The sequence below is a fragment of the Euleptes europaea genome, chromosome 20 (assembly GCF_029931775.1).
Source record: "Euleptes europaea isolate rEulEur1 chromosome 20, rEulEur1.hap1, whole genome shotgun sequence".
NCBI classification, from domain to species: Eukaryota; Metazoa; Chordata; class Lepidosauria; order Squamata; family Sphaerodactylidae; genus Euleptes; species Euleptes europaea.
The window spans coordinates 25,306,325-25,320,737 of record NC_079331.1 but is presented as its reverse complement, the minus strand read 5'-3'; the positions used below and the strand labels follow the sequence as shown (position 1 = coordinate 25,320,737).

The 14,413-nt window shown below is 49.8% G+C and overlaps 1 protein-coding gene across 1 annotated transcript; it reads left to right on the top strand.

The window, feature by feature from the left end:
- Positions 1–1,897: 1,897 nt before the first annotated feature.
- Positions 1,898–12,561, top strand: PDIA3 (protein disulfide isomerase family A member 3). The gene is made up of 13 exons (XM_056865771.1): positions 1,898–2,052; positions 5,783–5,861; positions 6,431–6,548; positions 6,804–6,908; positions 7,270–7,399; positions 7,985–8,101; positions 8,190–8,315; positions 9,941–10,123; positions 10,403–10,511; positions 11,182–11,310; positions 11,498–11,577; positions 11,790–11,847; positions 12,169–12,561. The coding sequence occupies exons 1-13, from the start codon at positions 1,898–1,900 to the stop codon at positions 12,286–12,288; spliced, it is 1,509 nt and encodes a 502-aa protein (XP_056721749.1). The 3' UTR covers positions 12,289–12,561.
- Positions 12,562–14,413: the final 1,852 nt, after the last annotated feature.

The window sequence follows — 14,413 nt, the reverse complement described above, 5'->3', positions numbered from 1 at the left end:
TCTACGGCCTGCAGTGCTCCACCTTACCTATCAGAACATCAAGTGGGACCCTGTTAAAAGCTTCACTGGAACCAAAGTAAACAATGTCCGTGGCACTCCCATGATCCAGTAAGCTTGTCACTTAATTGAAGAAGGAAATGAGGTTGGTCCGGCAGGACCTGTTAGGGACAAATCTGTGCTGACTTCCCTAGATCACCAAGTTATCCTTCAGATGCTCGCAGACTGACCTGTTTAAAATCTGCTGCAATTTCTTCCCTCCTCATCACAACTTCCAGTGTGGTTCTACGCCTTCATTGGAGGGGCCAGGCATAACGTCGCTGCCCCTTCCCTTGCCCCTGCAAAAAACAAACAGGTTTGCAGCCCTGCTGGGTAGGTGGAGAAGCTGGCGGGAGCGGCGGCCAGGCCCCAGCGCCAGATAGGGGGGCAGCACCCCCTGCTGGAAAGGAGCTGTCTGTGACGTTCCCATCACAGGCGCTCAGCTGCAGCCGCTCAGCTGCAAATGTCCGCCTTCTGCCCGAGGCCAAGAAGCCAGTTTAGACAAGGTCTGCTGGATACTGAAAGAGAAGAACTTCTGGCCTTAGGAGCAGAGGGTGCTGCAACATCTTCTCAGATGGAACAAATGGGTGATGCTCATTACTCATCCTCTGCCTGACCACTGAGAGGAAGCTTTTGTTCCATGGTGCTTACAGCGGTTGCCAGCAGGACTGCTAACCTGCTGCAATTGGGTTGCTGGTAAAGTTGGGGGTAAAGATGCAAAACCTTGAGGAGGATGTTTGACAATGTAAAAAATGGACATTTTGGGGAGCACTGGAAACAGCCGGTTCTAATTCACCTAACATTTGCAGTATGTAGATCTGTATGACACTTTACAGCATTGGATAATTCCTACATACAATATTTTCCAGCATATCAAGTGTGACTAATGTGATCTACACACTAATATGGACTCATTCACCGTTTTCAATGTTACAAAGTTTAATCTGCTGGCCTTGTTATGATTGTACTAGTGTGGTTACTGTCCAAACACCTTACTTTGTTGCAGAATTTGTTCCCTGTTTTCATCAACTTTCTTTACCACTCAGACAGCAAAAACTAACGTAGGTGAGCGAAGGCCGGCTAGGGCGCTGCGGTTTGCATCTAGAAAATGAATGCAAGTTGTGCTTCTCTATTTCCTAAGCATGCCAAAGGGTGCGGTTGCAAGTGACAATGCTGCAAGTGTCGTGTGGGTGGCAGAGGGTCGGGCCCCTGCCGGCCGGCCGGCCTGCAGCAGGACAGCCGGGGAACTGGCCGGCGGCCCCTTAGAGACCGACCCGCCTTTCGTGGCAGGAGCTTCGGAGAGCCGCAGCTCCCGTCCTCACGGACGACCGCGGACTCTGGAAAGCTCACCTCGCCCCCCCCCCCCACGGCCGGACGGGCTTCAGGAAGGCGGCGGCCCGCAGCTCTGCTCGGGCACGGGGCGGGCGGGGCACCCCCCTCCTTCCTGGCCGCCGCCCCCCCCCCGGCAGCGCGGGATGGGCGGGGGAGGGGATGCCGCCTCCCCCCTCCCCCCTCCGCGCCGGTGAAGCCGCGCCGTCGCCATGGCGACGCGGAGGGTGGGCCCGGCGTTGGTCCCGCCTCTGTCGGCCGCCCGCGGGCTTCCCCATTGGGCCCCGTCGGTGGGCGCGGACCAATGGGCGGCTGCCACACTGCAGACGAGGCGCGCGTGGAGGGGGCGGGACTTCCGTCTCCTTCTTAGCTTCCCGCTGAGGCGACACTGAGGGAGAAGGAAAGCGAAAGACGCCGCCGCCTCCCCCCCCCCCACGGTCTCCGGCCCCTGCTCTGCCGCCGCTGCCGCCGCCTCCTCCTCCTCGCCCGCCCGCCGGCCCTGCCCTGCCCCGCTCTGCCCCGCCCGGGCCCGATGGAGACGCTGCTGCCGGTGCTGCTGGCGCTGCTGCTGCTGGCCCTGGCGCCGCGGCCCGGGCGCGCCTCCGACGTGCTGGAGCTGAGCGACGACGACTTCGACAGCGGCCTGGCCGACCGCGGCCTCGCCCTCGTCGAGTTCTACGCGCCCTGGTGGGTTGGCGGGCGGGCGGGCGGGTTGGCGGGCGGGGGTTCAGCGCCGCTGGGCTTTCGGCTCCCCAGCCCCGCTCCTCCTCCTCCTCCTCTCTGGGCCGGAGGCGGGGCGGCCTGGGCCGGGGGGGGCGCAGCTGGGGTCTTGAGGGTGGGGCTGCGGAAGGAGGGAGGGGGCTGCCCCGTGTGGGGAAGGGGCAGCTGGGCCGGCAGCCCAGGAGGGGGGGAGGCCGGGGGAGGCCGGGAGCGCGCCGCCGGGGGCCCCTGGACGGAGGGGCGGCCGGCGTCCCTCCGCGCGGGCTTTCGGACTACAGTCCCCGTGGTGCTCCGGGGCGGTCGCCAGAGGGGTGGGGCCTCGGTGCCGTGGCTGCTGCGGATTGGCTGCTGCGGGGCCTCGCCGTTGCCTGCCATTGGCTCCTCCCTTGGGGAGGAGGAGGGGCATTTGGTGCGCTCACATGGGGGGCGGAGGGGAGGGGTCGGTCGCGTGGGGAAGGGGCCCTTCGGGCCGCAGCCGCCGAGACATGGAGCCCCCTCCCCGGAGAACTCCGGTGGCGGCGCCGGAAGGCGAGAGCCGCGTGGCTGGCGAAGGCGGACCCGGGGCGCTTTCTGGATTCGCTCAGCACGGCCGTTCGGCTTCGGGGGCTTCTCTTGCCCCCTGCTGTGTCGGGGGAAAGAATCGCCACGAACACACACAGTGTTTAAATTTCTTTGGGTGAAGCAGTGTTAAGTATTCCGGATTTATTCCCCATTCAACAGCAGGGTTATTGTTTTTTTTAATCAAAATAGGTGCTTGTTTATAAATCTTAAAATCAGATTTTTGTTAAAATTGAAAAGTAATTATTATAAAAAGGAAATAAAATCTTACAGTGTCAGTATGATAAACTTTAAACTTTGCTGTCAACTCAGTTGTCTTCATTTTAAGAATCTTCACTTTGCTGTTCTTTATTTGGAAAAGAAAAACAAGTTTTCCTGCTTTTTCAGGTCCAAGATGCTTTTTCAATTTGAAACAAATTAGCCCGAAAGAAAAACAAAACGTTTTACAGCGGGAGAGATGCCTACTGCTGTTAAACAGTGAGATTATCACTTTAAAATCCTCAGAATCCAAATGCTTAAGTAGCTTCCATCAGTTTGCTGGTGTGTCTTTAAAACTTTAGCAAACATGTATTTCCTGAATCTTTTGAATTGAGCTCTGAAATTTGGTTATGTATAGATATTTATATTCCACTTTTCTCCCCAGAGCATCTTACAGTATTCCTCCATTTGCTCCTTGCATCAGCGGTGCTTTGAGATTGGTTAGGCTATGCTTGTATGACTTGCACAATGTCTCCTGGCAAGCTGCCATGGCCCAGTACAGATTTGAACCCAGGCCTCTCAGATCCTAGTCTGAAGTAACTACTGCACTACACTGGCTGTCATAGCTGGTCTTATGGAGGAATGATTGCCAGATGCCATGTTGTAGCCAGTTCCTCTTCAGTAGTTAAGGGTTGATCATGGTTCCGATTGTTAAGAATATTTGCTGACAACTTAGCTGGAGATAGCGTCTGTCCCATTTTTTTAATGCTTGCCATTTAACTCTTGGCAATAGAGAAAAATACTGTTGGGAGGGGGGAATGTTAGAGAAAATTAAAATACATGCCATACTGTCCTCTCAAACTCCTGGGGGGGGGAGGCATTGGAGCAAATAGGCCCTTGACTTCCATCCTTGGCATGAGGGATGCCTCCAGCTTACCTGTCTTCCAGTCCCTGCAGTGGCAGTTGTTTCACAGTGGGAACCTCCTTCTAACCACAAACAGTTCTAGGAAATGGCCTGGTTTGCTTTCCTGGAACATGGCGCAAGCGGCCTCTTAGGGGACGGGTGTTGGAAGAGCCACAGGTGTCTCCTGAGCCCCCCACAGTGAGTGTCACTGATTTTTGCTATCTGAGAAAAAGCGAAAATTAAAAGGTGAAGGTGGAAAACAAGTTCTGTAGTTAACTAAAGTGGATTGTTTGTGTAGAAACACACTCATTCAGTCCCAGTATATAGGTTTATCAGTATACTAGAGCTTTAGGTTACATTTCATAACACTGAAAATATTAATGACGTGTTATCATTGCATCCTAGGATATCTTAAATATTGTATATGTCTACAGCATAACTAGGAATTATCCATCTAAAGCTTTAGGTTCTCTTAAGTAAAACTTTTCATACTGCACGTTTTGAGTAAAAGTTTGTCTTTCAATTAACTCATTCCAAAAGGAAGGAAATTGAGTTTTTTTTCAAAATTTCCCAATTTTTCTGTTGGAAAATTGGGCAAGTGTTTAGACTTTTTTCTGTGGCATCGTGCATCTAATCAGCAATTTTCTTCAGGGCTTTTGGGTCCTCGGTTTGTGTTCATCATTTCTCTTAAGCCCCATGTTGAGAACTCTGGCTGTAAAAGGGCTGGGTTTTTTCTGGATTTTGTGTGTAGTTTCTGATGTATCTGTTGCTTCAGAAAGGAGGACATTCCCTTCTACTGTTACAGAAGCACGTACAACAAGTTCGTTGTGGAACGTTGCTCCATCCATCAAGACTCGTTATTTTACCTTCCAGAGCTTTTGCACATTGCTCAGATTCTCTTTCATATACTTGATGCACCAATTTTCCTGCAACGTCTACTTTGTTAGTTTAATTGTCTTCAAATGGCCTGTAAGGCGGAGGAGTTCTGCCAGGCCTATGGTTGAGGGCAGTGACGGTTCCATTGTAACTGGCGTCCCTGGTCCATCTTTGCCCACCTTGCCTTTCTCTATTGTGTGGGTACCAGTACTCTTATGAATGGTGCCGTACGGACTTTTGGTTAATCTGCAATTCTTAGAGCTTATTAGAGGTTTTAACAGTAATTTATTGTGTATAATAGTGTTTTTTTTTTTTTTACAGTAAGAGTTGTTCAATAGTGGAGACAGCTTCCTAGAGAGGTGGTGAGCTCACCCTCACTGACAGTCTTTAAGCAGAGGCTGGACAAACACTTGTCAGGGATGCTCTAAGCTTAAGCTGTCCCGGGCCCAACCCTGGTTGGGGAGGGGCAGAATAAAAATTTAATAAATACAAGACAGAATCCTCCTTATGTTTAGGTTTTTTTCCCCATTCAGACAACCTTTTCTGCATTGTTCCTTTTGTGCACATCCGTCCTACCCTCAGGTAGGGGAACATCATTAGAACGTTCCCAAACCGGGTCTCTTGTGTGGTCTACTACCATTATAGGTTTTTCCTTTCTGATAGAATGGGTATGGTAGATCCCAAGTCAGTGAAGGCTACCTTTGTGAAGTTAATTGGAATTGTGTCCTCACGATGTCCTGTTTAACTGAGTCTGAGTCAGCTTTCGGATTGAGCAGGCTTTTACTTTGGCAAGAATGAATGCTTTTCCTTTGGCGGTTTGATCATGGAGTGTCCTATATTTAATGAGTTGAAGGCCAGTTTAATTCTATACTTAAAAATATACGAGGCATCGGGCAATACGACGGCGCAGGTGTCGTGGCTACTGTCTGATACAAATGATTCTGTTACTCTGGCAAAATTTATAGGGGCGATAATTAAGTATCAAAAGAATAACACTAAGGCATTTGTATTCCTCTGTTTTCTGTATGAGCAGTACTAGATCGAGAGGGAGAGAGAGGGAGTCACTTGTTTCTGAAGTTTTTTGCAGGAAGTTGTTGGGGAACCAGCAGCTTTGGAGAAGAAAGAAACAGCATAATGACCTTGTACCAAACTGTTTTGTAGGTGTGGACACTGCAAGCGGCTTGCCCCCGAGTACGAGTCGGCTGCCACGAGGCTTAAAGGAATCGTTCCGCTTGTAAAGGTTCGTGGGCATGGCTTCTCTGTGCAAGTAGAGGGAGCTCCCAGAATATGTGGGAATAATGTCTTTGGGCTGGAATTGTCTAATGCGGCGGGGGGGACTGAACAGCATATACAAGCTTATGGAAACATGTCAGTAAGCACCTCAGTTTTTTTGTTGTCTGAGTACAGATAGAGTGAGGAGTCGGTTCCTCGGTTGTGTCATGGAACTTGTGTGTACAGTAGGGAACAAGGTGGGTGTGTACGTATCTATTGGGGGCTGCTATTCCTCTGGTATGTCTCCACCAAACTGGCCCAGTGTGTGGTTGCAGACCCTTGAATACCCTCAGTTGCAGCCAGGGCCAGAAGGGCTATTTGGCCTCCAGGGCCTCAAAATTAGGCACTTTTCAGGCTTTTAATTTTTATTATTATGGCTAAGATCCTCGAGTTGAGGTAGCCGAGACAGCAGCTTTTGAGAGGTGTTATTTTTATGCGAAAATGCTTTGTGTGTGTGTGTGTACACACACACATATCAGGGTGAGAACTGCAAGTCTCGAGTCTCTAGCACAAAATTTGAACATGTTCCCACCTCAGGTTGACTGTACGGCAAACTCCAACACCTGTAACAAGTATGGTGTAAGTGGCTATCCGACTCTCAAGATCTTCAGGAACGGGGAGGAGTCTGGTACCTATGATGGTCCAAGGACAGCCGGTAAGGCACTGTCGGCCAGAGCCCTTTCCTGCAGGGGCACTTTGTGGATTGGGGTGTAGCTGCCCAGAGGCATGAGAATCTACACAGGGCTGCTGCACTGTTACGGGGGGGAGGGGGGGACTGGCAAGGGTTATGTTTGAAAAAGGAATTCCTAACCCTCTAGAAAATTCATGCGTGGCCATTTGTAAAAGCTGCCATTTGTGCTGTGTACATCCATTAGTTTAGGTCTCTAATTATGCCAAATTTTCTTCCAAGATGGAATCGTAACCCATCTGAAGAAACAAGCAGGCCCTGCCTCGGTTGCTCTCCGGGGTGATAGCTTTGAGAAATTCATCAGCGAAAAGGATGCTGCTGTGGTGGGTAAGTAGTTTGGGGAACAAACCCTTTCAGCTTTTGCTGTATGCGGGGTGGGGGTGGGGCCTTCCTAGGCCTTGTACCAGAGGCAGCGTGGTTCGTAGGTTCTCTCTTCCATTTGAGTTTGGAGGTTTGCTGTCTGTTAACATGATGGCTCTCAAATGAGAACACGGCAGTGTTGATGTGAAGTACTGAAGTTCTTCCTCAGCCACAGGTGCAATAGGCCAGAAGCTGAATATGTTCCTGGAGAACAGGCCTGCTGAGATGCTGAATGGAACAGTCCAGCTGTTTTGCTCATTCTCGCTTGTGCCTTATGGCATTTGTGTTAAGGTGCTGGTTTCCTCTATCCTGATTTTGTGTTCTGTAGGGTTTTTCAAGGAGCTGTTTGGAGACGCACACTCGGAGTTTATGAAAGCAGCAAGCACCTTGCGGGACAATTACCGCTTTGGACACACCAATGATGAGGAGCTCATCAAGAAATATGAGCCCGATGGCGTGTAAGTGGTTCAGTGGGCAGCCTCTGTCCTAATCTTCTCCTGCAAGACAAGGAAAACCTTATCGCTGGAGGTGTGTGGCTGTAGACCTACAGACGGTTCCCCGCTTGTGGGGCAGTTTCCTGTGTTGCTGTGCCAGTTCCTGCAGAAAAGCCCTGCCCCTGCACGCTGGACTCCAGTGGTTCTTGGACTTGGGTCCACTTCTGCACAGGGCTAACTCAAAGTATAACCAAGCCTTACTGGTGGCTCTTGACTCTGCCAGACAGGGGGGGGGGGGGTTTTTTGTCTCTTTCACCCAGGCAAAGGGAATCTCTTCATTCTTTCTCCCCAACCTCGAATCCCTGCTGGCCGGGTTCCTTTTGTTCCGTCTAACACCTGGAGGCCACACTCCAGGGAGCATGCACGTTGGAACTTGAGCTAATAATCAGTTTGCTTTTCTTTGGGGAATTTGTTATGGAGTTGAGACACCTGCCGGCTCACTGGCTTGGAAGTTTGTGTCAAAGGAGCCAGCAACACAGTTTGCGGGCTGAATACAGAAGCAGGGTATGTGCTGCCTACTGCTAAGCTGCAATTGTCAACTCTCCACAGGGGTATCACTCTTTTTCGTCCCCCCCACCTGGCAAACAAGTTTGAGGAAAGTTCTGTGCGATACCTGGAGGATAAGATCACCACAGGCAAGGTTAAGAAGTTCATTCAGGAGAACATGTGAGTGAAGCCGTCTTTTTCATTCTCTGTCACTGTGTCTCTGTCCTGGAAGCAGACTTAACAATGCCTGTCTTCTTCTGTGTGTTAGCTTTGGCATCTGTCCACACATGACAGAAGACAACAAAGAACTGATTCAAGGGAAGGATCTGCTGGTGGCTTATTATGACGTGGACTATGAGAAGAATCCCAAGGGCTCCAACTACTGGCGCAACAGGTTGGTATGCTGAGCAAAATTATAGGGCTTCTCTAGAGGCCTGCCTGATTAAGGTGGCTCACAAGGGCGAGGAGGGGGGCGCAATAAAATCATAACTAACAAGCATAACAGTATCAATACTGGACAATAAAACAAGCAGAGAACCTGCTGGAAACAAAAAACAATATTCAGCATAAAACAGTTTCAGCAGGGCATGTAAAATGCTCTTTATAAAACAGCCCTAAAGCTAGAAGCAAGCTGTAAAACATCTTTTACAAAGCCAAAGATCTTCAGATAAAAGCTGAAGAAAGTGGGTGCAAGGTGATCATGGGGGGGGATCCCAAAGGCAAAGCATTGAGAACCAGTTTTTAGCTCCCCCCGCCCCTGCAGGCAAGGCTTGACAGGTATATCTTAATGGGCATGCTGGAGATTAGAAAACGGGGCAGTGCTTGATTTTTCTCAGCGTCATCTATAAACGGTAAGAAACCAGCACTTTGAATCGTGCCCGGAAACGAATGGATGAACACTACAGATCTTCCAGCGCAAGAGTAATGTGATCCCTAGATCCAGCATAACAGCTCCCTAACCCACTGCATTTTGGACTGACTGAAGAATTTGGATAATTTTAAAAGAAAGAGCCCCATGTAAAACACTAATCTTTCCTGAATACGATCAGAGCACATGTTAGAGTTGCCAGGTTTTGGTTTTTGAGCAACAGCCAAATCTGTTTCATAGTGGCCTATGCCAGGGAGGAGATCTCAGCCTTGTCTAGATTTAGCTTCAGTTTACTGGTCGTCCTCCATCCCATTTCCTTTTCCAGACATTCTCTGTGCAGGACTTTGTACAGGTTGGCTCCTCTTCCCTGGCAAGTGTGTGCAACGGGAATTTTCAGGCCAGAAACTCTCCACAGGGGCATTTTTCCTCTGTGCCAGAAGCAGGATGATGAGAAGCAAGAGTGAAAGAGAGCTGCTTGTTTCATTGAAGTGTATTTGGGCCACCCCTAGCGCACACGTTGGTTCTGTTCATATGTTCTAACAACAGTTGGCTTTCTCTAAAAAACACTCAAGGTAATGTGGGGGAAACACTCAAAATGGAAACAAAGGTTTAGCTACAAAAACTGCCACAACCAAGATGCTTCAGTATGCAAGAAGCAGCCACAGCTCCCTCTTCATTACCATAGCCCTCCCCTCCCCCCCAAGGCAAGCTCTCAGGCAGAAATCGTTCTGGTCCTGCTGCCTAGAATCTTTTCATTATTTACCAGGTCAAGGGTTTATTTGTAGTGCCATGGCAAAAGTGCTATGCCATGACGGTCTTTCCACTTGCAGCATGCTTTACTTGTGAAAATGAAATGCTCCTGGCTGCTAACTGTGTTGGAGGCTCCTCTAGGTTGTTCCCAACAGTCTTGAACTTTGAAAACTGAAAGGGTGATGGAGAGTCTCGAGTCCAAAAAGTGAGGTTGGATCCTCTCCAGGGCCAGGAATGGCTAGTGCTCCTTTATCAACCTCCCAGTTTTCTGAAATACCTTTGGTTCCTGGAACTTGCTTCTCTTGGTAGCTTACTGAGGTAGAGTTCCACCTGCTGCCTTATAGTGTGGATCCCTGATTGCTGCCTGGGACAGAGATAAGTGGTCTTCTCTGCCTCCTCAGAGTGATGAAGGTGGCTCGGAGTTTCCTGGACGCCGGACACACCCTCAACTTTGCTGTTGCTAATCAGAAGACTTTTAGCCATGAGATCTCCGAGTTTGGGCTGGAAAGTACCTCTGGGGATGTTCCTGTTGTTGCAATCAGGACAGCCAAGGGAGAGAAATACGTCATGCAGGAAGAATTCTCGTAAGTGGAGCCTTCTGTCTATTTTTCCTTGTAGCGGCACATTCTCATCTCCGTTTAGCTTCAAGCTGCACGTGCCTATACGTGAAATGCTTGAGTTGATGCTGAACGGAGTAGCCGGGGTGCAGATTGAGACGCACAGACCTTGCAACCTCGCAAGAGGCACACAGCAGTAGTCTGCAGTATTGGAAAAGCTACTCAGTAGGAAAGGTCTGCGATTCTTTGGAGGCAGAGGAGTCAGTAGGTGCAGAGTGACTGAAATAGTTCTTGTTTGGTTTGCAGCCGTGATGGAAAGGCTCTCGAGAGATTCCTCCAGGATTATTTTGATGGAAATCTGAAAAGATACCTGAAGTCCGAGCCCATCCCAGAAAATAATGACGGGCCTGTGAAGGTTGGAGCAGCTGCCAGTTCGCACTCTTCTGTTAATGTGCTCCCCTAAACTGGAGCCTGTAACTGGGATGTCCTGGTAGCCCTGGGGGCAGGAAGGCCGGGCTCTGTCTGGGCCCTGGGAGAGTATCAGGCTTTGTAGGGAGAGAGCTGGTTGGCGTGGCTTCAAAATCAGATCCCAGAATAACCCACCAGTTTTTCAAACTGCACTGAGTGGCACACAGTTACATAATTTGCACGTTGACCTCGCATGCTTGAGTAGAAGTCTTGCTGGGTTCACCTGTGTGACACAAGAAGCTCACCGTTTGTGTATAGTGGGTGGGGGCAGGAGAAGAGATGCTGTCTGCAGTTTCCAGCCTGCACAGTCATGCGTGCAGTAGCTCTGGGGGAGGTCAGGAGTGTTAGAAACATGCTTTAAATGGGCTGATATACCAGGGATTCTGCCCCAGGGAGGAGGTTCATTCATGCTGGAAAAAAGCAATCCTGCCTGTACAGTGTTACTGGAGGGGTGGGGGGTAGAGCAATTAAACCATATGCTTGACGAAAGGCAGCACTAGCAAAAGCCCCTCCCTCGGTTAGGGGCAGGCTGGTCTCTGCCTACCTAGCACAGGTTGAGAATGGTAGGTGTGAGACCTCGGCCGTGCCCTCACTTGAACCTGCTGTTCCTTCCCAAGGTGGTGGTGGCAGAGAACTTTGATGAACTGGTCAATGATGGTAGCAAAGATGTGCTTGTGGAGTTCTATGCGCCTTGGTGTGGCCACTGCAAGAACCTGGAACCAAAGTACAAGGAGCTAGCTGAGAAGGTGTGCCAGGAGCCTCGGTAGGGGGTGGGTGGGTTGGGTGGATTTGATGGCAGGGGGCCCACCCTGGGTGTCGAGCAGCACCAAGGGGATAGAAGCAATGTGGCTTTCACGTTGGGGAGGGCTGGGTTGGGGCTAGAAGCAGGTTTTGCCATGTATGTGTTTGCTGACTCTCTTATCCTTTCGACAGCTCAGCCAAGATCCCAACGTTGTTATAGCGAAGATGGATGCAACAGCCAACGATGTGCCTTCGCCCTATGAAGTCCGAGGGTAAGACTGAGCGTTGGCTGATGGGCCAAAGTGTGTCCTTGCCTGTCCTGTTGGCCAGCTGCTCCCAGACAGGCCTGGCTTCCCCAAGGCAGCTGGGCTGGATGTCTCCCCAGCTGTGGAAAAGCTGCAGTGACGTGGTGGCTCCTGGCGGAATCAGGTCCGTGGGACAATTGCTGTGTGTACTCACATGAATGGGACTTCTCTCTTTGTAGCTTCCCCACAATTTACTTTGCTCCTGCGGGCAGCAAGCAAAACCCAAAGAAATATGAGGTGAGTCATTGATGCATGTAGTCGGCCTTCATCCTGCTCCTTCCCCCCCCCCCCAGGAGCTCAGAGTAGCCCAGATTGTTCCCTCTCCAGTCCTCACTCCAGCCCTGGGGTGCAAAGGGTTGTTGAGAGAAGTTGTGACTGGCACACGGGCACCCACCCAGCGGGCTCTAGAGAAAAGGACACCCCAGCCCCTTCCCGCTGAGGAAGCCCATTTTTTTTCTGCAGCATAATATTGGGGAGGGGGCATGGTTAGCCTGTCAGTGCTCCAGTCTGCCCTGCCACCAGTTGCCGCACCTTGCTCCATGTCTGGTTTTTTGGCAGGGGGGCCGTGAGGTGAGTGACTTCATCAGCTACCTGAAGCGGGAGGCCACCTACCCACCTGTCCTGCAGGAGGATGAAAAGCCCAAGAAGAAGAAGAAGTTACCCAAGGAAGATCTCTGAGGGGTCTTGGCACCCACTTGCCTGTGGAGGAAGCTGTTAGCCAACATGGGCAGACCGATAGTGCAGCAGAAGCCGTTGCAAGGTGAAGAAGCCACGTGGACCAGAGGGGACCCAACTGCTGCCATTCTGTTTAATTTTCTGCTCCCTCTTCTCTTAGCTGCACTGGCCATGGATGCCCTGGACTGGTTGATGTTTGGGGTGGGGGTGGGGTGGGCTTGTTTTCTAATGTTTTGTACATTTGGAAGAGTGAAACAATAAAATACCCCCAATCCCGAGATTGGCTGTGCTTTATGGTGGGTTTGAGACCCCCGTACAGAGTGTGTGGAGGGGGAGAGCTGAAAGAACAGACAAATAAGGAAGGGGGGAGGGCTAGCATTATATGTCAAGGGTGTGTATACTTGTGAGGAAATATTTGAATCTGAGCATGGAAGTTCAGTCGAGAGTCTATGGGTAAAAATACAAGGAGTAAGAATAGTGATATTATGGTGGGTGTCTGCTATTGACCACGAAGCCAGGCAGAGGACTTGGGTCAGATGCTCCTAGACCAGATTACAACGTTCTTAAAGAGTCAGGACACAGTGGTCTGGGAGATTTCAATTACCCAGATAGCTGTTGGAAGTCCAACTCTGCTAAAAACAAAAGGTCAAATAAATTCCTGACTTGTCTTGCTGGCAACTTCATTTTTCCGTAAGTGAAGAGGGAATCAAGGGGTTCTGCTATCTTGGACTTGATTCTTCTCACCGATAGGGAAGAACTGGAAGTAGTGGGCACCCTGGGTATTAGTGACCATGTTATTTCGGTATTCATGATCTTGGGGAAGGGAAAAGCCTCACGTGGTCAAGCGTGTAGGCTGGACTTTAGAAAAGCTGATTTTAACAAACTTAAAGATATACTGGGTAGAATCCCCTGGTCAGAAATACTTGAGAAGGGAGCTTCTTAAAAGCGAAACATTGAAGGCACAATCAAAAACTATTCCAATGAGAAGGAAAAAGGGGAGGAGCCTAAGGAAGCCAGGGTGGCGTCGTAAACTGCCTTTGAAAGATCTTAGAATATTTGTTTGGGAAATGGAAGGAGGGCCTAATAACCAAGGATGAATATAAACAACTAGTGCTTGTGGGGAGAGTGTTGGAAAAGCTGCTGCTTAGTATGAGCGTAGACTAGGAAGATAAGCTAAAAACAAAAGGTTTTCCTATTTTCTGAATAAGAAAAAGAACAAGGACATGGTAGGCCCATTGTGGGGAGAGGAAAGTGAAATTTTAACAGGTGATGTAGAGAGGGCTGAACTACAATTCCTACTTTGCCGCAGTCTTCTCTTGTAAGGGAAACTGATCAGCATGGCAAAAATAGAACACATGATGAGGGAAGGGAGTTGCAGCCTAGGATAGGCGTTGGGGTGGTACATAAACACCTAGTTTCTTTAAATAAAATTAAGTCCACAGGGCCCAATGAATTGCATCCTAGGATACTAAAGGAACTCGTAAATGTAATTTTGAAGCCTCCATCATTTTTGAGAATTGTTAGAGAAGAGGTGAGGTGGCAGAAGATTGGAGGCAGGCAAATGTCCCCTTCAAAGAGGGGAATGAGGTGTGATGCGGTAGCTAAAAAGGCAAATGCAATCTTGGGATGCATTAACAGAAGTATAGTGTCCAGATCACGTGAAGTGATGGTATCGCTTTGCTCTGGTTAGACCTCACCTAGAGTATTGTGTTCAGTTTGGGGCACCACAATTTAAGAAAGATTTAGATAAGCTGGAACGTGTCCAGAGGAGGGCAACAAAGATGGTGAGTCTGGAGACCAAGTCCTATGAAAAAAGGTTGAAAGAGTGAGTATGTTTAGCCTGAAGAGGAGAAGACTGAGGGGATATGATAACCATCTTCAAGTACTTGAAGGGCTGTCATATAGAGGATGGTGCCGAGTTGTTTTCTGTTGCCCCAGAAGGTCGGACCAGAACCAACAGGTTAAAATTAAATCAGAAGAGTTTCCATCTAGACATTAGGAAGAATTTTCTAACAGCGGTTCCTCAGTGGAACACGTTTGCTCAGGAGGTGGTAAGCTCTCCTTCCCTGGAGGTTTTTAAGCAGAGGCTAGATGGCCATCTGTCAGCAATGCTGATTCTATGAACTCA

Bases quoted from the DNA above. Each gene is read 5' to 3' on its own strand.
- PDIA3 (XM_056865771.1), top strand. From the start codon at position 1,898: ATGGAGACGCTGCTGCCGGTGCTGCTGGCGCTGCTGCTGCTGGCCCTG. The intron at 8,102-8,189 runs GTGAGTGAAGCC...TCTGTGTGTTAG, and splicing joins AAGTTCATTCAGGAGAACAT to CTTTGGCATCTGTCCACACA. The intron at 10,512-11,181 runs GTTGGAGCAGCT...TTCCTTCCCAAG, and splicing joins ATAATGACGGGCCTGTGAAG to GTGGTGGTGGCAGAGAACTT.